Here is a 24,358-nt window from a genome sequence, read left to right as displayed (position 1 = left end):
TATATACACACACACACATATATATATAAAACACCCGTGGTCATATGCACGGCTGTATTGTTGGCGAACCGTAAATCTTTTGAGATACACTTCCCACTGCCGATGGTCTTGGGCTACGTACGCTGAAATTATCATTCTGAGGACTTGATTGACTCAATCCAGAGGGTCCTCCTGCGTATGATACGCCGGATTAAAAGAGTGTCGGATTCCGTATGTCTCAGTCAACCACTGAAATGCTGTTTAACATATTCTGTTCCGTTATCCGACACAAGAACTGCCGGTGCGCCTCATCGGTTCAAAATGTTATCCTCAAAAGCTTTGATAATGTTCTCATCGTTAGCCCCTCTCATGGGTGTTAATTCAACTTACTTCGTATAAAGGTCTTCGAATACCACTGGATATTCGAAGCCTAAAGCTGTCTTTAGTCACGGGCCCATCACGTCGGTGGCCATTACCGTCCAAGGTTGTTGGACTGCCCTACGGTCCATTAGACCCGCTGCGGGCGGCCTCTGATCAGCCTTGATTCGCTGACATGTGTCGCACGCTCGCACCCATAAAGAAATGTCCCGATACATGCCTGGTCAGTAATATTGTATCGAGGCTCTCCGGTACGTTTTGTCTATTCCCAGATGAGCGGCTTTTGGGTCATTGTGTACCTCGTCGGTGACTTTCTGTCTTCTCTCAGTTGCTACTACCAGCTTCCAAGCCTCTAGATCTTCGATACCCGGATCTATCAACGGGTTCGGACGGTATCCATAAAGCATTACATCCACTATCTTCCACCCATGGAATTTTCTAGGTGTTTCTTCTGCGTCGCACAGTCGCTTACGATACCACTCGTCCTCTACCGGCTCCTTGGCAGCTATGGGGATTGCTACTTCCTCCTCGTACATCCGAGAAAGGGCGTTGGTGCAAAGCTCCTTTCCGATGTACGACCTCAAAATCGTACTCGAGGAGGTCAAGTGTCCATCGCGCTAATCGGCCTGTTGGATTGTGAAGGTTGTGTAACCATTGCAACGAACTGTGGTCGGTGATCAGTATGAAGTGGAAACCCTCAATATAGTGCCGGAATTTAATAATTGACAATATCACGGCTAAGCTCTCCTTTTCCGTAACCGAGTATTTCCTTTCGGTTTCCGACATCGTGCTACTCGCGATTCGATGCCCCATTCCCATGGGACATTTGTTCTAAGTAGTTTATTCAGTGGGGCTGGGTATCAGAAAAGGGGCTCCACTTTGTCCGGATCGACCTGCAAACCCTTTTGATTGACTAGGAATCCAAGATAACGCACAGTCAGCCTCCCGAATTCACACTTCTTTGGATTAACCGTTAGTCCAGCACCCTGTAAGCGGTCTATGACTCGAGTTACACATTCCTGATTTTCCTTAAACGTCTCATTAACGATGACTTCGTCGTCGAGGTACGCGTAGACGTTAGATTCCATATGCGGCCCTATAAGGGAGTCTACCAGTCGTTGGAATGTCGCAGGGGCCCCTGACAGTCCAAAGGGCATCCTTGTGAACTGAAAGAGCCCCACTCCAGGGACTGTAAACGCTGTGTACTCCCTACTATCTTCGGCTGTCGAAATCTGGTGGTATCCCCACTTCAAATCTGGGGTCGTTATGTACTTCGCAGCGCGAAGTTCCTCAAGGATCATATCCATCTTGGGCAAGGGTTACGCTTCTTTCTTGGCGACCTTGTTGAGCCTACGGTAATCCACACAAAACCTATATGTCCCGTCTGCCTTTCGAGCCATTACTATCAGACTGGACCATCCGATCTTCGATGGCTCAACAATGCCTTCGGCTAACATTCTGGTTACCTCATCTTGCATACTTTGCAACACCTTTGGGGACACTCGACAATATCTCTGTTTTATCGTTGGGAGTGCCCCAACGTCTATGCTGTGAGTGATTCGGTCGGTGGCCGGAGGTACCTCAGTAGGGGGCCTAATAATCCTGGCAACTAAGGAGTCCTGTTCTTTTCGCTCATCTGCAATTTCTCTGAGGCCGCAACACTGGTCCAGTGTTGCCGGGTTATCATCCCTCCTCTCCACTTCCAACTCGGTACCTTTCTCGGTATGGTGGTGGACTAATTCCGGGTAATCCGGCATATACCAAGTTCGTTTGCTCCCATCGTGTACGATTCCGAATGTGTGCATGAAATCCATACTCAAGAATACTTGTTCGCACATGCTTGGATCTCCATCATTCGCGAAACACGATCGATCTCAATAGGGAGATAACACGTGGCTTGGACTTGGTTAAACGTACCGTCGTCAGTCATAACTGCCTGGTTTGGTGTCGTATGCAGGGTCTCCTGATAGCTCTCTGTGATGACTAAGCCAATATTTCCCATGACTGTTCGGGATGCACGGCATTATCGTTGCCAGGGCCTGGTTCGCCGAAGTCGACGAAGGTTCTAAGGGAGTGGGTTCGCATTCGGGGCTATCTCCACTACTGCCGGCTCCGCTAACTCCAGCCTGTTCTCTTCCAGTAGGCACCGGTCGTCCTGAGGGGCCAATTCAAGACTGGAGGAAGAATGGTTTGATTCTTACGCCTTCTCTCTTTTTCGGTTTCTCGAACAGTTGCCGGAAAGGTCACATTCTTTCGTGGTCACTTCCTCTTTGCCACAACGGCGACAATAATTGCGCCTCCGACTTTTAGGACAACCCATTTAGAAGTGACCCTTTTGTCGGAAGTTCCAACACTCGACCTCAGAATCATCTAACTGTTTTTTCGGGGTGAATGTCTGAACTCCCTTCCGTAGGTTGAGCCGACTTCACCTCAGACGACTTTGCTGAATATCTTGGGTTGAGAGAACCCCTATCGTTTCGTCTATGGGACTCGTAGGACCTAGGCTTGCTCGTGGGCTCTTCTCTATTCGAGTATCAGCTGAAGTCGGGGCGATCGCCGCCACAGAACTGTTCTTTTTAGCCGGGGACCTCTTCCCTTTGTACGCGTATTCAGGAATAAGGGACTTTTGTGGGGGCGGTGGAGCCAGATCCTCACCCAATGTGGATGCTACGCGTTCATACTCCGCCGCCAGGACCGCCAGGGCGTTATAGTACGTAAATTCGTAACGCCTGATGGCCCTCCTAAAATCGGATCTAAGATTCGCGTATACCCTATTCATTTGTTCTTCCAGCCTTTCCTGGTAGAAAGTATCCCCAAAACGGGCCTGAAAATGCCGCTTGCGCTGGTCCCACGTGTTCCACCTTAGTCTATTCTGACGTAACCAGTACCACGCAATGTCCTTTAACAGGAAGGACATAGCCACTAACAACTCCTCGTCCGTGAGGAAAGAGGTGGCTCTGCCCTCTTCGACCCTCCACAAGAAGTTGTCCAGGCTTGAGCCTTTCTGTTCGTTGAAGCTGACCTTCCACCCTTCTACGATTCTTGTCACTTTCCTTGGTTTGCCGAGGGGTTGCATGGGTCCTCGCCCCCATCCCTGAGCATACACGTGACATGTAGTGCCTTCCGGTTCAAATTCATACGGACCTCTCCGCCCCAGTGCGCCTTGCTGCACATAGGGGTACCTATTCTGTATGTCACGATTCTGCTCCCTATTCTGTAGCCGTGACACCCAACATGGCTCGTGTTGGACCTGTCTGCCCGTTCGGACATACCTTGTATCTTAGACTGAGATAAATTTCGCGCTTTGATATGGTATTGGGGACTCACACCCCTCCCCCATATCCTGTGTCGCACGGCCTACTTTTTGCTTCCCTTCGCTCTGAGAAAGTTGGGGGGCCATACCTATCATAGTTATCGGATCCACCCCTAATTGTCCCTAGTCTATCAAGCCCAAGCTCATCTTCCCTTGCGAAGGTGGGGTTCGTCTGTGGAAAGAGGCTCGACGTAGTGTAGTGGTGGGCGGTCCAAACCGTCCGGTGCCCTTCACTTTCCCGTAGCCTATGTTCGCGGTGTTCCCTTGGAACAAATTCTTGTATACCGATGCTTGGTTTTCCTGGTTTCGAGTCGGTAGACCCTGAGCCCTAGTATTGCCCTCAGGCCTCCTAATCGCTCCTTGCTCTTTCCGCGGTATCGCGCCGTCTCCGTAAACCGTGTAGCCTAACTGTGGGGGTGTGTGCTGACGCTCGTTCGTCCAACTGGCACTAGTCCTAATTCCGCGAGGTCTAGTGTCAACATTCGCGAAGCGGAAGTCTCCTACACCCTTCGCTTCCATGCTATCACTAACCGGTGTGGTTGCCCTAGTGAGTGGTATCATGGCCCCCTCACCCCCGCCACATGTCTCTGCTGTGAACAGGGGTGTAGGTTGGTGATAACGCATACCTTAAAGCTTGGTCACCCCCCATCCCTGGCCAATGTCGGTGCCCATGGGGGGGGGGGGGTAGTTTCCAAAATGGTAAACGGCTGGTGAAACCCGATTCGCTGTTTTGTACTTTCCGGGGGGCCTCGTGTCGTCTCTTCGGCCCCTTCGTTTAATGCTACTCGCCCTTCCGGGACCTCAGCCTATGGGTACCAGGGTATCGCTTGGTTACCCCGCTGACGCGCGAAATACCTCCCTATATGCTCACGCAGGACCTCGTTTACTCCATTCGTGTATAGATTATGCCTCATTAAAATTGCCCGTAGGACCTCCCCCGTCAGGTCGTTTGTCCAACTCGGTAGTTGCGCCAAGATTGGCTCTAGTTCGCCTATCGTGTCCCTTGACCGACCTTTCCAATGTAGCCGCTACTGCATCCGGTGTTTCACTAAATTCCGTGTGCTTAAGTAAATCGGCGTCTTCCCGATTTGCTTCTCCCCCTGCTTTCCCCTCCCCTGAGTCGTAGCAATCCATTATTTAATGGTAGGTTGTGCCGAGAATAACAAAAAAATTCAAATATTGCCCGAAAGGAATAGAATTTTTCTAAATGGGACCGACTTTTCTTGTAGCCTACCAGACTACTCTCGATATACTGGTAGTCACCTGAGAATACTGAAAATTTCCGAAACATCCCGAAAAGTTCCGACGCTCCGAAGTATCTTTTAGGAAATAAAAGAAAGAAATATTCATACAATAAATTCAAGAATAACCTGCAAAAAAAAAGAAAAACATACAAGAAAATGCAGTTAATGAAATATAAAATTTCAAAACTACTTAGATTCCTCTCATCACACTTTCTACTATTTTGCAGGAATATTACTTATGTTGCTTATTGTCTCCTTTCAGTCAGGGGGGTTGAGGGGGGGGGGGTGCACCGAGATAATACCCATTACCTGGTTTATTAGTCTGGGTGCACGGTGAATATTGTGTAGAGGATGGTACAGGTTACATTATTTTATCTGTAAATTTGCATGGATAATCGCTAAAGCGGGAGTCATGCCAGTCCAAAGCACTTATTATATTAAAAAACACAATGTAAAACAGGTGGGGATCACCTTTCTCCGTTGTCTCTCGCGTAAATTTGATTTTTAAATTTACAAACTAGGTTTTCCAAAATCCCGTGTGCCTACCGCTAACACGGCCTGGAGAACAACCCTCGAAGTTCCTTTTAATTTATTTTGCGCCAGGTAGGGTCCACCCTACCGGAACCTCAACTATTCTGTCCTGGCGTTACCTAGCAGGAATGCTAGCTCCAAATCGACACGAGACACTATGATGAAGGGAGGGGTAATTCTCGCGGTCGACAGAGAGAAAATTACGTAAAACACTCCGGTTTCATAAAACAAAACTAACCTATTTAGTATTATAATAACATAGAAGAGCACAGTTTGATTACAGTCAAAAACACTGGTGGTTGAGAGACTCTCCTGACCCGTTCCGGAGCATCTACAAGCTTTCTTGGCTAACTGTGGTCACACTGGGTACCCCCTGTTATCCCCCTGACAATCTACAGACTATTTTGATTGGTGGTTGTCAGGCTGGGAATGCCCAGTCAACCCTCTGTCAATCTATAGGCTATTTTTGCTACTCGTTGTCCGGCTGGGAATCCCCAGTCAACCCCCTGACAATCTACAGACTATTTTACCGCTTGTTGACAGGTTGGGAATCCCCAGTCAACACCCAGGCAATCTGCTGACTATTTTAACTAACGGTTACCAAGCTGGAATGCCCAACTTATCAAAGTTGGTCTTTGGTTCGAACGCCTCTCCAAATTTCGAGCCACGCGGGGGTCTCCGTCGATCTCACGCCACTTTTCAGAAACTTTCGCGACCAAATTTTATATTTTTCTTTGCGAAACCGGGTTGACGCGGGAACGGCACTGAAAACAGGTGAGAAGAAGGCCACTTACTTGTCAGCCACCAGGCTGCTGCCATTCAGTCTTTTCCATCCATGGTAGAAAAATCCGGTCCGGTTGGGAATTTCGAGGTATGCCACGTAGGTAGTCCTCAAGCCGACTCTCCCGTTTTTCTCTTAACTTCCGTCGTCTTGCCGCTATTTTTCGGCAGACCCAGCCGACCTCCTGCGTGCCCTATTTTGATTGGTTGGTGCCAACGGACGAGCTGGGGTTGCTATTGGCTGCGGATTTGTCATCTATAACATGGCTGCCAGCCTCCTCTCTCCTGCCAGAGTGTGGTTGCTCATTTGCGTAATGTTGCAGGGTTGGTTGTGTCGGCTACGATGGTCTATCCGATGCTGCCACTCGCCGGCGATTGCCGAACTAACGCCTCGTACTTCCCGTGCCTGGAGGAGCGGCGCGAACTTGGTGTGCAGTCTCCTTATATCTAACCCTTTTTTCTATGGATACTGGTGGAAAATTACGGAGCTGTCTGCTCCGTGTTTATAGCTGCCAGACAGTTCCCATCAGGGTTGTGCAGTGACGCGTCACTCGAAGTTTCTGACCTATTACACGTAAAAACTGTATTATATGTAAAAAAGCTGTAAAAGCGTAATAAACGTAATAAAGATAGTGGACTCGGATAGAGAATTATACCTTTCTTTAGCGTATTCGATAATATGCCGTTGCATCCCTGACAAAACGCAACATTTTTACCAGTTTTTTTTTTAAAGGAAGGATAATTCTTCCCAACGTGGATTCCTCGACGCCATCTTGAAAATGTATATTTCGTTTTATACAAAACTGAGGACGTACCCTACATTATGTACACGTTCGCCGGGTTCCCTTTATTGCTTATATTCAGGTATTCTCGCGTTACTTATACGGCGTCTATCTTCCTTCTATTAGCCTTAATAATATTATTTAACTAACCTTATTCCGAACTATAGTAAAATTATTCGATTCGGCTTGAGAGCGTTTCTTCTTAAAGCGCGAATGTGACTTTTATCTTCCTTGGTTCTGGCTTTGGCGAGACCCCGTCAAGTTTTCGATATTTTTATTATTTAAGTTCTAAAACTTTATTACAGTATGTAGTATATTACTAATTATTAAAAAAAAGAAAAAGTCATGAAAATATGTATTTAAGACTCATACAATTTAAATTTCGGTGACAAAATCTTGGGTAAGAATTTCGAGGCAGGGTCGTGTCATGTCATAATGGTGAGCCTCAACCAACTTCAAACTATAAGTTGTTGAACTGAACTTTAATATACCATTTTTTATTTAGAACAATTTTAGAATTGAATTTTCCTTATTTCAAAAACGGCTCGATACTTTTTTTAAAAATAGATTTATAAATGTTATAAAATATCTCAAAATAATTAACAATAAACAAAAAATTCTCCATAAAATGAGCAGTTTTCAATTTATCAAACTCTTTTATTGTATATAATACTCTTTTACTCATTTTTTAATGCAAAAAAACTTTTCTTAAACAATAATTTAAAATATGTGAAAAAGTGAAGTAAGTTTCACTTATTTAACGAAGCATTTAATACTTTTCATTTTTAAATATATAAAGCGCTTAAAAACGACCCAAAGGTAATAAATGATAAAGAAAAGTTGCAAGTACAAAAATGCTTTAATAACATCAATGACAAAACATAATGTTCTGCTATACGAAGATTTTTATAAACAGCACAGTTTTCAATTTATCGAATTCTTTTATCATACCTTTTTTAACAAAGATTTAAATATGGAATTGATTTCCCAAAAAAACAATTTAAAATATGCAAAAAATAATTGAACTTCACTTATTTTACAAAGGGCTCAATACTTTTTGCTTTAAAAATTTAATCCGCTTAAAAACTATCTAAAGCATATACAAAATAAATAACTTTTAATTTGAAAAACGCTTTAATAATCTCAGTGACAAATAAATATTTTCTGATTTTTAAAAACCTCTGTAAAACGCACAGTAGAAAATATTGATCGCTAGTTTAAATATTACCTATTTAAAGAAGTGCTCGATACTTTATTTTTATTTTAAATATAAAATACTTCGAAATCGGAAGAAACAAGAATTCTGTGAAGACGAAAGAATTCTGTGCCGGTGGTCGGCCGAAAAATATTTATTTGCTTTCTCCTTGCATTCTCAAAAACTTTTAATTGTCAACTTTTTAATTGTTCCTTTATAAAATGAAATGCATTCTTAATAGAGTTTTTCAAAATGTTAGTGAATTCTTTTTTCTTAAATATTTTGCTTTAAAAACGCATTACATTTTTTGTAATTATTAAGAAAATGTAATAATTGTATTTTAAAGCATTTTTCAAAGCTTATAACTTTGTTTTATGCTGTCATATATTTATTTTTTATTATTTACATAATAAAAAGAATTATGTATGTATATGGGTGATTGCTAAAATGTTAACCATGTGTAGTCCAAGACATTTTCTATGATTAATGAATTCTTTGACTGAAAATATAATTTTTATTGAGTTTTTATAAATATACATACTAATAATATGCGCATTAAATTTTCTATAATTAATGACATGTGGAAATGAAATTTTCTATGATCATTGAATTCATTGACTGAAAAACTTAATTCTGTTAATTTGATTTTAAAAAACCTAAATCTATACTTAATTATGTAAAATAGCAACATTATATGCGCGCTACAGTACGCGCCTAGCATTACATCGCCAATTAATAACATAAAATTATAAAACAAGATATTAACTATTTCAGATAGCAACTAAGAATATAAAATTGAAAATTATTAAAAACATTCCTGCCTAATAAAGGAATTTGTTTTACATTAAGGAAAAAATAATTCTTTAAATTCGGCTAGATTAACATTTTTTTCTAATGTCAAAAAATCTGTTGCCTAAAACTTATTTAGTTTAAATTAGCATAACACATGATCATTTTATTATTTTAAAACTATTTTTTTTCTTACTAATAACTTTCATGAATTGTGCCATTTTTGTGATTTTCAAACTGCTATTATCGAACACGAAAATTGTGTGTTAACAAAATACAACTATGTCTTACAACTCTAATTTAAATAAAATAAGGTTCACATAACAACATTTTGAACTTTTTAAAAATAAATTTTTACTAGCCGACTCCTAAAAAGTAATATTTCCTTATTGAATAAAGAATTCCTGTATTTCACAGGAATATTTATCGTTCTTTTTAAGTTTAGATGATTTCTGGTTAACTTGAACACTACACAAAAATAATGACAGGGTGGCCGTTTTAATCGAGGTATAAAATTGCCAGTCATTTTCCGATTTACAAAAATGTCTCACGGATAAAACATGCGAAATTCGTCTCAAGAACGTGAACATTTTGTTTCAATTCAAATAGTAGTCATAATAAGTAGATGAATTTACTTGGATCAAGAAACATTTCGTTAGAGTTTTAGTTACTTATCATGAGAATATAATATTCCTAATTCAATATTTTAATAAACTTGACGCAAATAAGTATAATGGAACAAATTAACTCAATAGTTTTTTGCTTAGAGTAAATATATTCTTGATTCAAATAGTTGTCCTGATTCTATTATTTTCTTTATTCAAGAAAATCGGTCCCTTGTAAAAAGAAAATACTTGCTTCTTTCAATTAAAATCAGCCAAGTAAACTAGCCTACATGATTTAATGCAAATTTTTTTTCAATGTAATATCAATATCAATATTTTTTTAATACACACTTCTTAAAAATAGAATACGATTCATAGTTTATTTGTAGTTATTTGTTTATTGATAGTTTGGATACATGTCCTTTACTTAACTAATCCATACTGCCATGTAAAACGCTTTTTTCTGGCTTGTTTCACTGTTGTTCTTGGCACATTATTAAAACCTTATTCGTTTTTGTAATACTTCCCTGTTAGGGAAATTTGTCCAAATGTCAGGGAAGAGTTAGCGAAACAAGAGACGAAAAAAAATGAAACAGCAAAAGCCATCCAACCAAAAAATATCTGCACATTTGTTATAAACTTTTTTATGAAAAGTATTTAAAAAATAAACTTTTTAGACACAAGATGCAAAAACCGTTTAATAATAAAGCTGTTTTTACATGTTTCTCTCTATTTAACTGTTTTACTTCCAACCACATACAAATAATATTTTTAAAAAATTTTTATATTTCACATAGATGGAAAAAAAATGTATTTATCATTTTTCCCCATACTAATTCTTCAATTTTAAAATTTTGTACTTTAACCGATAATTCTACATCATGCACTTTACACGTTTGTATAATTCAGATACAATTTTTATCAATGAAGATTGAGATTACTTGTAATTACCGGTAAATTTGTGGTATTACTTGGTATTACTTGTCACTTTCCATCACTACTCTCAATCGACCGCTTGTACATTATGTTCAGTGGAACATTTAAATTGAATCGTACATGAACACTGTTTCGCACCACCATGGAGGTCGAGTCGAAGGCGGGTTTTTTTTCGTGGTGATTCTCAGTAGGCCTAGCCCACTTGTCAATAAAGCTTGCATTTTTTTTATTAAAGAAATTAAAAACCATTTCCCACTGAACATGCAAAATTCGCCTTGCATGCATTTAATGTAGATAAAAATATAAAAGTGCCAGTCAAGAGTCCTCGAAATTTTCATTCCACCGATCCACCTTCACATATCGCGATTTGCTTTTGACCCCTGCCATTCGATTCCTTGCGTGTAAATATTATTATTAGCACTGGAATGGCACTGGGCACTGCCGTTTCAGTACTGCTCGTTTAAGTCTATTCAGATTCCGGTTTTAAATGCCAGCAGAAGTTTCGTTTATACCTGTGACTAGGCTACCAAGCAGACCAGCTGTAAGGGATTAAAAATCAAAAAATAATATTTGTAAAATTTTCTAATTATCTATGAGAAGGTTAGAAGTTAAGAATCTACGGGTTTCGATTATTTCGTGTATCTAACTTTTTCTTTCAGATGTTCAAAACTGGTTGGTGAAGGCCAACTACTGTAAATAACTTTGCCCGCCCTTACGTGACGAATACAATAGGACCATTATATTCCCGTCGCATTTTTCTCAGTGCCATTTAGGTGCCGAAATCAGCATAAACAGCCACTGAAAACGGCACTGACGGTCTAGTGCCGTTCGCCAGTGCTTTTTCATCGGCTGGGTAGGATTTTCTGGAATTTATTATATCTGAAAGGCCACCGTGATACACGTTAGATTCTACTATCGGCGAGAAAATTATAGTCTTAAGATCCGAATATGAAACGACCTTCACCCATTCGTTTACGTGATGAAAAATAGTTCATATTAAAGTTAATATGTTAAAAAATATATCGCGAGTAGGTTGCCTAACATATTTCAGTTAAGGCTATGAAGCCTATAGAACATGCAAACTTTGAGTTGCCTATTTATTCCCATCATAACTATTGGGTTGGTAGGTGTAAACAGGTAAGTCCATACTAGTATTTTGCACCAATCTATTTACGCAATAAACCTTCTATAAAAAAAAAAAATTATTTTTTTGCGAACACGATGACATAAAGTTTTCTGTGAAAATCTGTTTTGAATTTCGGTAGCCTATAACGTGGCGGCCCTGACTCGTGAGCAGATAAAGCAGTTCGGCCACTACCAAGCACCACAGCAGGGGCGATGAAATACCTCTCTGCGGACATCCCGAGACAACGGTTCCACATAAAATGGCATCACTCTTAGTCGTAGTTAGGTTCCTGTTGGCCAACATGTGGCAGGTCCATTCCACGACTGCAATAGGCACACCATGTGCAATCATGGCCGCCCTGATCACCTCTCCAGAGGATGTAGTTCAAGGCTTCTTCGATGTCTATGAAGGTTCCAATCGCCAAGCCTTTCTATTTCAGTTGTCCTTGAGTAGGTTTACTGCTCGGTTTAGGAAAGTCTTGGTCAATGGACCAGTCCTATAGCGTGTTACTCCTTGTGAAGTGGCCCACTTGACAAGACCTTATCGCGAATATGTCTATCGCCGGGCAATTTCAGAGTTCGGAGAATAACGTCTGGATTTCGAGAAAGCAGCTTATCCAGTCAAGCCGCCTCTGCTCCTCTCTCGATGTCTGTGCAAAAGTTGGTCCAGTTTTCTTGGTTTTCCTTACATATTGCAGCCCTATATTCATCCCTCATCTTCGTAAATGAGGAGAAAAGTTCCTCCGTTTTGCCAGTACTGGCACTTCTGAACCTCTCCATGGTTTTCCTGCGAAGCTCTTCGAGTTTTCTATCTCACCAGTGTTTCTCCCCAGCCTTTCGGACTCTTGTAGGTCGACACTTACTTCCATGAGTAAATTTTATGGCTTTCGTAAAAATCTCGGCTGTCATATCCAGTGTGTTCACGCCTCTGATTGACCTGGGCACTCCCGAGAGTTCAATCCATAGTTCCGTGGAGAGCTGATCCCAGTCCGTTCTTCTTTGATTTCTGGCCTATTTAGGGCCTGCGGGTACAATGAATTGCAACTCAAACTATAGCTGTGAGTGACCTGAGAGAAAGTGTTCATCTGAGACCCTCAGAGGTCCGTGCTGCCCCAGAAAGTATAGTGGGAGCTAGCATCGCATCCCAGCAGAATGGGAAGACCCCTTACCCTGGTAATATTTTGCCCGTGTCCTTACCTCCACTCATGGTTTGGTATAGCTGTCATATGGAAAGTATGCCGATCCAATGACTAGCCTTCCTATTTCTTTAAGATCCGTGACTATCACCATTAGGTCTCTCGAATTTAGCTGAAGCAGCGGGAAAACGTTCACTCTATTCGCCAGTTTGAAACCCTTCGAAAGGTTGAAATCCTTCGATTAGCTACCTTGGGGTACCTGTTAAAAAAACCAGCCCCCCCCCCCCCCCCCCCCCCCCGCCCTAAACGCCTAATGGTATCTCGAACTAACCAAGGTTCCTGGATCAGTGAGATACCCGCGTGCCTCGAAGCCTCGTTGCTGCGTTCATTGCTTAACTTTTTCTGTCATGCAATATCAATAAGGCCAACATGGCTAATATCTAACTTCTCTATTGACATATATGAGTTTTTGTGCTCGCAACAACATATGTGAAAAATCGAGTGAAACAACTTGTTTTATTATTTTCAAAGTTCCATTTTTTCGACTGTATCTATTGAAAATGATGAATGGAATGCATAATCATTTTATGTTTTTCTCATATTTCCTCATATCTTGTGGCAATTTGTTGATATTCGGGCAAGTTTTTACACTCTCAAAAATTGCGATAGTGATTTGTGTGGAGAAGACGATGATGAAGAATGGAAAGTGCCATTTTTTAACAATAATTATTGCCTACTGAATTATTTCAAATCGGAGTTATACTTCATGTTTTCCCATTTTTAATAGATTTTTTAGGTGTCCCACAACTAAGCCACTAGAGCCGAGAGTGTCTAAGAGACGAGTGTCATTCAAATCGAAGGTATTCTACTGGCCAGTCATGTAAAAGCTCATCTCTAGCGAATTTTGTCAGAATATAAAATAAAAGAATGGTATTTGTGACAGATGGATGTTATTTTTTGTCTCTATTTTTGTGCCCCCCCCCCCTTCCACCACTTTTCCTTACACGGAAACTTTGAATGACCGACGATTGTGAGCGAACTCGTGATTGAATTATTTGGCATTTTGAAGAATTCATAATAATAATAAATAAAAATTATTAATTTGCCTACCAAAAAAGAGATGTACATATCTTTGAGGGAACAGGTGCACGGTATACATGGAGTAAAATAACAATGACTGCTAACGGGCACGTGAGCTAAAATGAATTACAGGAGTCCCTTAAAAATTAGTCTAACATATGTGCTAAAAAAGGTTTATCTGGTGAGAGGTTACAGGTCAGGAATATCAGAGTTATTATCGATAGGAGTGATTTTCTGAAGACTGAGGGAAATAATAGTCTTAGAAAGGTAGGATATTTTGGTTAAATATTGTAGAGAAAATTTCGAAACTGGGAGTTAAGTGAATTTGGTTGAAAATGAGATATTTTAAAAAGTTTTCAGCAGGTTTAAAAAATGTATAGGTTTTATGTATGTCACGTAATATGACTTTAAATATCTGTATTTAGCTAAATCTGCTTGCAACTAGCGTGAGAACGGATGCTGTTGTCAGCAAATATTAAAGACTACGAACACAACCTTAACCGGTGCACGGTCAAGAGATACGCGGCTATTGCCACCATGGATTTGCATCGGCAATCCGTACATCGTTGATTAGTTACATTTCTCAAGGCAGTTAATATTTACCTATAGCAGAGTTCGTAACGACTTACAATTAGAAAGAGTGATTATTAAAATTATAAATTAGATAAACGATGATACGACGAGTATTCACGAGCGTATGTTCCCCTAATCCCACACACAAAAGAACATAGGTTTACATGTTGATGACGAGAATTTTCAATTCTAAAGGGTTATTTATCTTCTCCTCTTAACTCCCTAGGTAGAGTGAGGAGATAGAGAAAAAGAACTTTGATGGTGTAGTGTGCTTGACATCTACTCATGACGTCGGAGAGCGGAAGACAAAGTAGTCCGTGCGGTGTGCCCGGTGAAGGCCGAGTGAAGATAGTGGCACAAACGCGTGCCTGTATGCGCAACGCGCGTCGCGCGCGCGATGTTTCACCTCGCTCCTCTCAACCCAGCGCGTGCGCGCAGAGATGGAGGTAGCTGTTCGCGAGTTCGCCCCAACATTCCATTTGTGGGCCCGCGCACCATAGCTCGCCTCGAGTATCCCACTCTGGATAATGTGTGTAGAGAGGGGATACTTGTTCGCGATTCGCCTCCCACCTTCCGTCCGTGGATCCAGGCACCAGTCTCCTGCTTGTTCGTGTGCGTTTGACAGTTTCCCGCTCCAATCTCTCACTTTTTATACATTAAAACTAACGCTACAATTTGACTTAACTATGGAATACTGTAAGTTAAGAGTAGTTGATATTTTTCTTGACATTAAAATATAATCAAGTGGTTGTAATTATAAAACACATGTCCTCTTGCCAGTTTCAAATTGACTACACAGTACCAACCATCCATTATAAGTATTATTATCATTAGGATACTTGTTGTTTAATTGTTTATCAATAATGGTTTAGTAGTGCGAACCTAAATATTATTTACTATTTCCATTCGTGATTTTATTCATAAGGTCATAACATTTCAATTCAACTTGCCTTGCTTAATATGCAACTTCTTCTGAGATATTAATGAATGGTCAGTTTATAAGTATCTTACTAGAACGGTCTACTTGGAACCTGCATTTAAGCAAGAAAAGTTTTTGGAAATATAAACTGAATTGGTAGATTATAGAAAGATGTGACTGTATAAAAAGCAAGGCTCGCCGAGGTGAGAGCTGGGAATTGAGATCTGGAAATCGACATTTGTGATAATCACATGTGACAGTTCTCTCGAGTCAGAATTCTCAGCTCTCCATTTTTATTCATTGAGGATGTATATCAATTCGCCCTCCATCGTCTAAGATCGCGATAATTCGTGGGACGTCGTCTTCGAAGCTTGAAACGCCTCCTGGCGATACTCTGGTATTCGGGATCCTCTGCCGAGGAATCCGACTGTACCTTTTCTTGGTCTTGATAATATGGAATTGCACAAGTGACGGAACTGGGGAATGGTAGTGTCTCTGCTTGAGGATGCCGTTAGTTCGATGGTCCGTGTGTGTTGAGGTCTTTGGCTGAGACCCGAGGTGCTCGGATGAGCGTGTTTGAGTATGGCTCTGGGCCAATACTGATGGCAGGTCGTACCTCAGCTTGAGGACGTAGCAGACCCGACGGGCCTCGTGCGTTATGGTCTTTGGCTAGGACCTGAGGTGCTCGGATGAGCGTGGTGGTCTATGGCTCTGAGCCAATACTGAAGGCAGGTCGTAGCTCAGCGTGAGGAGGTAGCAGACCCGACGGGCCTGGTGCGTTGTGGTCTTCGGCTGAGACCTGAAGTGCTTGGATGAGCGTGGTGGAGTATGGCTCACTGATGGCTGTCGAAAATCTGGAAGGAGATAGATCTAGTTTCGCTGTTGAGCCCCAATGTAAATGCATCCGAGTTGATGTTCATATACCACCCGGTGCTGATCGAACCAGGGTATTCCGAGGACGACCCCGCCGGATAACTGTTGTCTGACGAGGAAAACACCCGGGTATGATGTCCCCCAATTTTTGAACCAGTTGTATGGAACCGATCAGCTGGAGTCTTGATCCTTTGTCACTAAGGTTGGCATATGAGGGCTATTTTTCAATTTCCGGAGCTGGTGGTTTGTCAGAAGTGATGCGTTGATAAAGTTGTCTGAAGAGCATGAATTCATGTAAGCGATAGCTTCTTTGTCTCCGAGTCGGGCGCGAAGTGTAGACAACCGGAATGCTAGCGCTTTGGTGAGGTTTATTGCTGGGGGTCCTGGGTTGGCTTGTGCTCTGCGGTTTCTCGGGCCGCCGAGCCTCGCTAGTTTTCCTGAGGACCATTCCTCCCTCTGCACTAAGGACGCGGCAGTCTCGATGCAAGTGGTACTCAGGGCAGTAGTGACAGGTGGTCCATTTCGCCGTTTTTCGTGTTCCGGACATGGGCGTTGATAAGCTTGGGCTTTTGTCTGACTTCCTTCATCAGCTCCTTCCGTGGTTGATCTTCGGTCTCGTCCAGTTTAGCCTTTACTGCGTGGTCTAACAGGTCTCCGAATTTTCTGGGAGAAGCTGCTCAAATTACTCTTCGGATTAATGTTCGGAATGAATCCAAGAGTATAAGGTCCTCTTCGGCGTCTAGTAGAAGCCGGAGAGCCAACAAATATTTTTGTTGCGGGAAAAAAGTCAGCGGCTCCTTTTCGGCCTGTTTGTTTGAATACAGTTGTGCATTCAATTGCATTCTCGTGGCGTTGCTGGCGTATTTCTGCCGCAATACTTCGCGGAAGTTGTTCCACGTCTGGGAGAGTGATTTGAAACTCTCTAACCATTTGGAGGCAGGTTCCCGGAGAGCCTTTCTTTCAGCCACATCCATTGAGACGGCTAAAGATTTTATTGTGCGAAGAAGGTCTCGCACTCACTGAGGAAAATCTCAGGGTCTTCGTGGTCGTTCGATGTGAAGTTAGGAAGTTCCAAAGCTTGGCTGCGGCCTCTCGGTACAGTCAATCCGGCGCTTAATGACGATAAAAGTTGTGAATCATGACGACGTATCGAGGGAGGCGAAAAACATCTCGCTCTTTGACGCAAAGGGGCCGTGACGCTCGGCCGTGTGTTGCTGAATAGACCGAGACAGTTTTTTGTCCAAATTGCGAGACGAGGTGGTGGTGTCCGACGGTAATGTGGCCGTAATATTTGCAGTAGTAGAAGACGTCTCCTGCGTGTTCATTGGTATCTATTGCTTCTTGTGGAGGGTTGTTGTTGGACGCCATCTGATTTTGTTGTCCACTTCCGGAAGTGGCGGAGTTCTGCCGTGTAGAGATGAAACGTTCAACCATGGTCTTCCTTTTTGCCGGTGAAGTCCGAAGTACCGTTCTCCGTAAAATATTTCGAAATGTTGAACTTCCCTTTCGAAACTCGTGAGATGAGACTGCTCAGGTGTTTCGTCGTGCCCTTAGGTTGGACCGCTAATTGATATGTTTCATAATAATCAAGGTTTAATCAAATAGAAAATATTCCTAATAGAATACGTCTGGTGGCCCCGAAAGGGGCCGGTGGTTTACAAGGCTATCAGTTAGTGGAATATGAATGATACTGCGGGGTCTTCTAGTCAGGTTCTTCTGTAACCTCTAATGCATTTGCGAATATGTAACCTTGGTTACGAAGGAGCCACGAATCCAGTTCTTTCATGCCCTTGGGCATAATTTGTTGACTCACTGGGGGTTACTGGTAAGTCTTCCTACCCGCGGCTTTCCTAAACTGTTTCCAAGGGTTTGAAGATTGCATTACCCTGAGCTTAGATGCTTGGCGACGTGGATGGACTCCGTATACCCTCTAAGAACTTTGTTATTTTAAATGTTTGCACCTCACGATCTTGTGGGATGTCGGGATGTCCTTCTAGGCCCCCTGGATAGGCGAAACCCTTCGGAAAATAACTCACTCGGCCTTCACCCTGCAAAATGTACGGACTACTTTGTGTTCCGGTCTCCGACGTCATAAGTAGACGTCCAGTATACTAAACCATCAACGTTCTTCTTCTTTGTCTCTCTCACTATACCTAGGGAGTTGATAGAAGCAAATAAATACCGTTCAGAATTGAAAGTTGTTGTCATCAACATGTAAACCTCTGTTCTTTTTTGAGCAAACAAAAAATTTGAATTGTTGAATTGTTGAAACCGCTCTCGGACTTCGCTGGCTGGTCCACCGTGCAGTATCTCTGTTTGTAATTCCCCTTCCCAGGGTGTGATTCTAACAGAATACTAAACGAAAAGACTCTCGGTCTAGTGACTGAATCGAAGTTGAGCCCCTCAGTATCTCGTTTTGTAATGCCCCTTCCCAGAGTGTCATTCTAACAGACTACTGCGCGAGGAAACTCTCGGCCTAGTCTCTAAATCGAAGTTAAACCGATCTTGGAGTTCGGTCCCTGGTCAAACCGTTCAGTATCTCTGGTTGTAATGCCCCTTCCCAGGGTATAATTCTAACAGACTACTAAGTGAGAAAATCTATGGGGCTGAACCCCGCCAAAAGAGGGCCCGGGCCATCAGAAGACGTCAACAGAAAGAAATAGGAGCTTGCCGGGAGCGCGGATACTCCACCACAACGAATAGATACGAGTCGTTACCATCAGATAACGGATTTCCGGCCTTCTCACCATCCAGTCCCCCGTCGCCTAGGAGAAAACAACTGTGTCGTACACTCGACGCGGTATCTCCGGTTATGAGTACAACCCCACTTTCACCACCAAGAGGATGCCTTCCTTGCTCGCGGATGGTCCGTAGGACCTCCCATATTGTTTTCGAAGCACAAACGCCGATCGAAGCATCTTCCGAAGGGTTTGGCCTATCCAGGGGACTTAGAAGGACATCCCGCCATCCCACAGAATCGTGAGGTGCAAACATTTAAAATAACCAAGTTCCTAGAGGGTATGCGGACTCCATCCACGTCGTCAAGGATCTAAGCTCAGGGTAATGCAATCTTAGAACCCTTGGGAACAGTTTAAGAAAGACGCGGTTAGGAGGACTTACCAGAAACCTCCAGTGAGTCAACAAATTACGCCCAAGGGCATGAAAGAGCTGGACCCGTGGCTCCTATGTAACCAAGGTTACATATCCGCAAAACCACTGGATGTTACAGAAGAACCTGCGCGGAAGACTCGGCAGTATCATTGACATTCCACCAACTGATAGCCTTGTAAACCATCGGCCCCTTTCGGGGCCACCAGACGTGTTACACTAGGAATATTTTCTATTTAATTAAACATTGATTATTATGGAACATATATGAATGTATATATTTTTATTTAAAAATTGTTAATTATACCTGGTTTGAATTGCGCGGAAACAGCGACCAAAGAGGGTCGCTGCGCCGGGAAAGCGCAGTAGCTCAACATGCCAAAGTTGCCGTGCTCGCTATGCATATACGGAAAACTTCATGATCGTTAATAATTGCCGCTGTATTCCGCTTGTTGTAGAATATATTATTCTTTTTTATATGCAAACTTACTCGACTTATTGATAACCTAGAAGTTTTTCAGAAGCAACAGTTTTATTTTCCCTAGTGTTGAATATCAATACCGTGTAAATAAGATAGCATTTAAATTATCCCAGCTTGAATAATTGTAATAATATATTTGCTTGAGGTAATTAAATCAAATTTAAAAAAAAGTTTGACGAAGATCTATTGTACAATTGTATGCGGCCCGCTGATATTTCCCGGACTCGCTTCTCTTCTCATTCTCGGAACGATTCCGTGGGCATGCCTGATTTAATACATTCTTTTACGTATGTTCAATTTTTATATTGACATATAAAAATACTTAGGGCTCACCTATTCAACACAATTTTCTGGTTAAGAATTTTAAACCTTTAAAATCATTGTTGAATATTTATAAATTTTAAGATGAATAAGTTTTTGTGATTATCAATAATCTACTCAAGTTACTTTATTTTTATAGAAACAAGAAACGACTTTTCGTGGCCACGGTGGAAGCGTAGATCAACTTTGTTGGCACGCTTTCCATCCAGAATTACTCTCGACAGCGAGTGGGGACAAAACTGTCCGAATATGGGACACACGATCTCAAAAATGCACAGCGAATATTGGCACCAGAGGTGAGAATATTAACATTTCCTGGTCACCAGACGGAAATACGATAGCTGTGGGCAACAAAGAAGATCTAGTCACGTTTATCGATGCCCGTGTTCTCAAAATCAGAGCCGAGGAACAATTCAACTTTGAAGTACGTTTCTGTTTATAAGTCTTAAATTTACACAATTTCTTATCAGAAAGAAACCATTTGCATGGCGTACAGCATGAACAAATTATTTTAAAAACCATCATATCTATGCAAATAATTATCCAATTATTCTGTTTCAAAATAATTTCTTATATAAGGTATTTCACATCAAATTTCCTAATCGAAGAATCGGTGTTGGTCAACCAGATTAAAACTCGGCCTAAGTTAGATAGGCTAACTTGGCATACGAATTCGAATTCAGCAAGAAAATATCCGCCAAAAAGGCGTGTTCGTTAAAAAATTGCAGGATTGATTTTTTGCCATCCCCATTATTTCATTAGAAAAAATTGGTTTCCATCTCATTTGATCATTTTGTACCACTCTTTAGAACTCTAGCTCGCGCTTGACAGGTGATTTCGGTGGCCCCCTCTCTTGGTTGAACATGGCCGCTGGCCATCATGGTGTCCCTTGTGGCTCTGGGCTACCGACTATCATTTCAATATCTTGGTTTACTCTCCTTCTTTTTCTTTCGCTATTTACTACCTTTCATACCCCTTCCCCGCTTCTTCCTCAAACCTTTTGTTCTCTTCCTCTTTCTTTTGATAACAGAACTCAGTATACTCTTTCTTTTTTTCCTATATTCTTCCCCATCACTTTTTTCTTTTCTCCACCTTCTCAATTCCTTTCTGACCTCCTTTTTTCTCTTTACAGTCCTCATCCCACCCACTTCTATTCTCCCCTTTACTAACTTTTTTTTGTGCACTCTAATCCTATTTTTATTTCTCCTATCATTTTTCCCATCTCCTTGTCCACATTTCCCTCACCCATTTTGATATTTCTTACTTTTTCTCCAAACTGTTCTTTTCCTTCCCTTGACTAATCCCCTTTTCCCACACTTTTCACATTTGCGCCCCTTTTGCTCATATTGCTATTGCTTTTTTGGCCCTTTAATGTTACTATTACGAAAAAGTGATCCGAATCAATACATTTACCTACCTCTAGTTTCTTAATTTTCTCTCTTACCTCGTTATCCACTATCACATAATCAATTACCAACCCCCTTTCACTTCCTGAGCGTGTACATTCTCCTTTCGCATCTCCTTCTATATTTCCGTTTAAGATATACCGTCCCAACTCCTCCTAGCTTAACAATTTTTTCCCCTCCCCATTTAGAAACTTATCTTTGGATTTTCTTCCTCTCTCTTCTCCCCATTCCCTTTCTCCTCTGTCTCCTGTTCTCGCATTGAAATCCCCCCCTATTATCAGCCTAATCTCTTCTTTATTTTCTTCAATCATTTCTTTCATTTCCTCTGCTTTGTCTGCATATCACCGTTCACATAAATCCCCACTACCTTCCACTTCTTTCCTCCCATCATTACCTCTTCTACTATTAATCCTTCTTTTTGTTCTTTCCAGTCTATCTTATATTTCCCTGTTATTCATTCATTTCTTACTCCCTTAACCATTCCTCTCATTGCTTTGCCCTTTTTATTCTTCCTCTTTGCATTTTGCACTTGCCATTTGTTACCTCTTGGTAACCTTCCCCTTACTCTTTCATATCCCTTTTGCATCTAACCACGTGTCCATCATTATGACTACATCCCATTGTGTCAAATTTCTCATAAACTCTTAATACTTTCTCTCCAACCTGCTATATTCCAAAAACAAATGTTCCATTCTTCCCTACTTTCTTTTATCATCTTTTTTCCTCTTACTATTTCTTATTTTCCTAGCGCCCGTTCCTTTCTCTCCTAGTTTCCCTGCACCTCATTTCTTACTATCTGTTCCCTTTCTTCATCCCAATCCCACCATACTCCGTCTATCTGTATTCTCCCATACTTACACTGAAAAAAGATTTGTGTAAAATTACAAAGTTTCGGAAAATTAAATATTGTATTATTGTAAATATCACACACTTCGCTGTGTGATTTTACAAAAGTATGTGAAATTACATCCTCTAGGGATGCAAATAAAAGGACCCTCGAACAGCAGTGTAATATTACATACTCGATAAAAATAAAATTACACATTCCCTCGTACGAATTTTACATTCAGAAGAGAAAATTCAGTCGCAGTGTATAAAAATACCATGCGTCGGTAAAATCACTTTGCTGTGATTGAAAATTACATCGAGATTTTTAATTTTACAGAAGATTTTTAATTTTACCCTGGCGGAAACTGTAAAATGTTTTATTTATAATTAATTAAAAATTATGAATAATTAATCAAATAATATGTGAATACGAAAGCGTCTCTCGTGTTCGTTGTTTATCGATGCCTTTATCCTTCAATTTTGGTGCATTTTTATTTTTAATGCGAGGAAATTCACAGCTATGTTCAACTTTTTTGACAGCTTTCACACAAAGTAGACCGAATTTGAGCTATTCCTATTTTGCCTTTTACATTTTCTGCTGTTAGAACGGAAAAATGCGGTATATTAATAACTTTATGCTGAATGTTGAGAAATAGCGATAAAGTAAGGAAAATTCATAGCGGGATTGAGTGTAATGGTAAAAAAAGGTCACTGAGTCACTTCATTATTTGTTTAGCAACAAAAAACGAGGTATAATGTATTAAAAAAGAGTGTGAAAGTTACTGCCTTCTAGCAAAGGGCTACATTAAACCAAAAATTCTATAAAAGTACAAACGAGTAAACACTCCGACTCGTTCGCTTCGTAACAATTTAGAGACTGACCATGACCACCTCAATATTTCTAACGGCGAAAATGTATATTAGCATGACAAGATAAAAACGGTTCCTTGTAGACGAAAGAGAAAGAGAATAGAATACTCACGCGAAACATAAACACTCATACAATACAAAAATAGAAAAACCAAAATGAAATATCCGGAACACTGGGTAACATCGATAGCTTATATATAGGTAATGTTTTGATCTTGAGAGACAAGCACTCGCTATGCTGCTTCTAATCAATTTGATCCCCTTTCCGTAGTAACCAATCATGACCAAAAATTATCTGATTCGATAATTTAGAAACCACCAAAAGTTCAATGTGAACTAAGTGTCACCTTTAGACGATTACAGTAACATATTTGTTTTTTAATCGTGGTTGGATTTTTGCCATCAACAGTGAATAAAACGATGTTTAATACTGGCAGTTCAGAGAATTTTCCATGCGAAGAAAGATATTGATCAAATTCCCCAGGCACTTGTCAATCGGTGTCCAGTGCCGATTGAAGCTAATGTGAGAACATTAAATATATGAAAGATTGTATGTCGACATAGTACCATTCTAATTGGTTTATCGGTGTTAGAATTCGAATCAGAATCAAACTCTGCACTTTGTGGAAGGTCATATTGATAACATGACGTTTAGTGCGATATTATCTTCATGGAGTTTGTAAATGTTGTATTCCCGAAGTCGCTAAGCCTCAGAGAGAGCTGCCTCACAGAGTGCTGCCTCAGAGAGTGCTTTCTGATCATGGCATCCGATTGATCTATCCATAATGGCGACTTAAATTTGTAGGCGCCATGGTCAGGATGACTTCTCCAAGGGGCTGAGCATTAGGGTGGCTCAAAAACGCTTTTTTTCTTTAGAGGACAACGATCCCCCAAATTGCATGCCAAATCCGCAAAAAGAAATTCCCTAATTTTTATTTTTTTATTTTTCGATTTTAACAGGTGCCGGTTTTGAGTTGAAGTTTCCCATGTGAATTGCATGGGGGAAAATCACTTTTTTGAGCTTTTGGAATAATTTTTTAGGATTTGAAAAAATGTAACAGGAAAGGATGGGGACCTCTTGAGAATTACCCAACGAAAAATTTTAT

General features: G+C 41.2%; 1 protein-coding gene across 1 annotated transcript in view; it reads left to right on the top strand.

The window, feature by feature from the left end:
- Positions 1–24,358, top strand: part of LOC117172665 (THO complex subunit 3) — a 98,429-nt gene that overhangs the window by 57,485 nt on the left and 16,586 nt on the right. Inside the window, exon 2 of the mRNA XM_033360792.1 lies at positions 20,288–20,572. Within this exon, the coding sequence (XP_033216683.1) occupies positions 20,288–20,572 (285 nt within the window). The remainder of the gene's footprint in view (positions 1–20,287; positions 20,573–24,358) is intronic.

This window comes from Belonocnema kinseyi, chromosome 5 (genome assembly GCF_010883055.1).
Source record: "Belonocnema kinseyi isolate 2016_QV_RU_SX_M_011 chromosome 5, B_treatae_v1, whole genome shotgun sequence".
Lineage (NCBI taxonomy): Eukaryota > Metazoa > Arthropoda > Insecta > Hymenoptera > Cynipidae > Belonocnema > Belonocnema kinseyi.
This window is presented reverse-complemented; position numbering and strand designations above follow the sequence as displayed.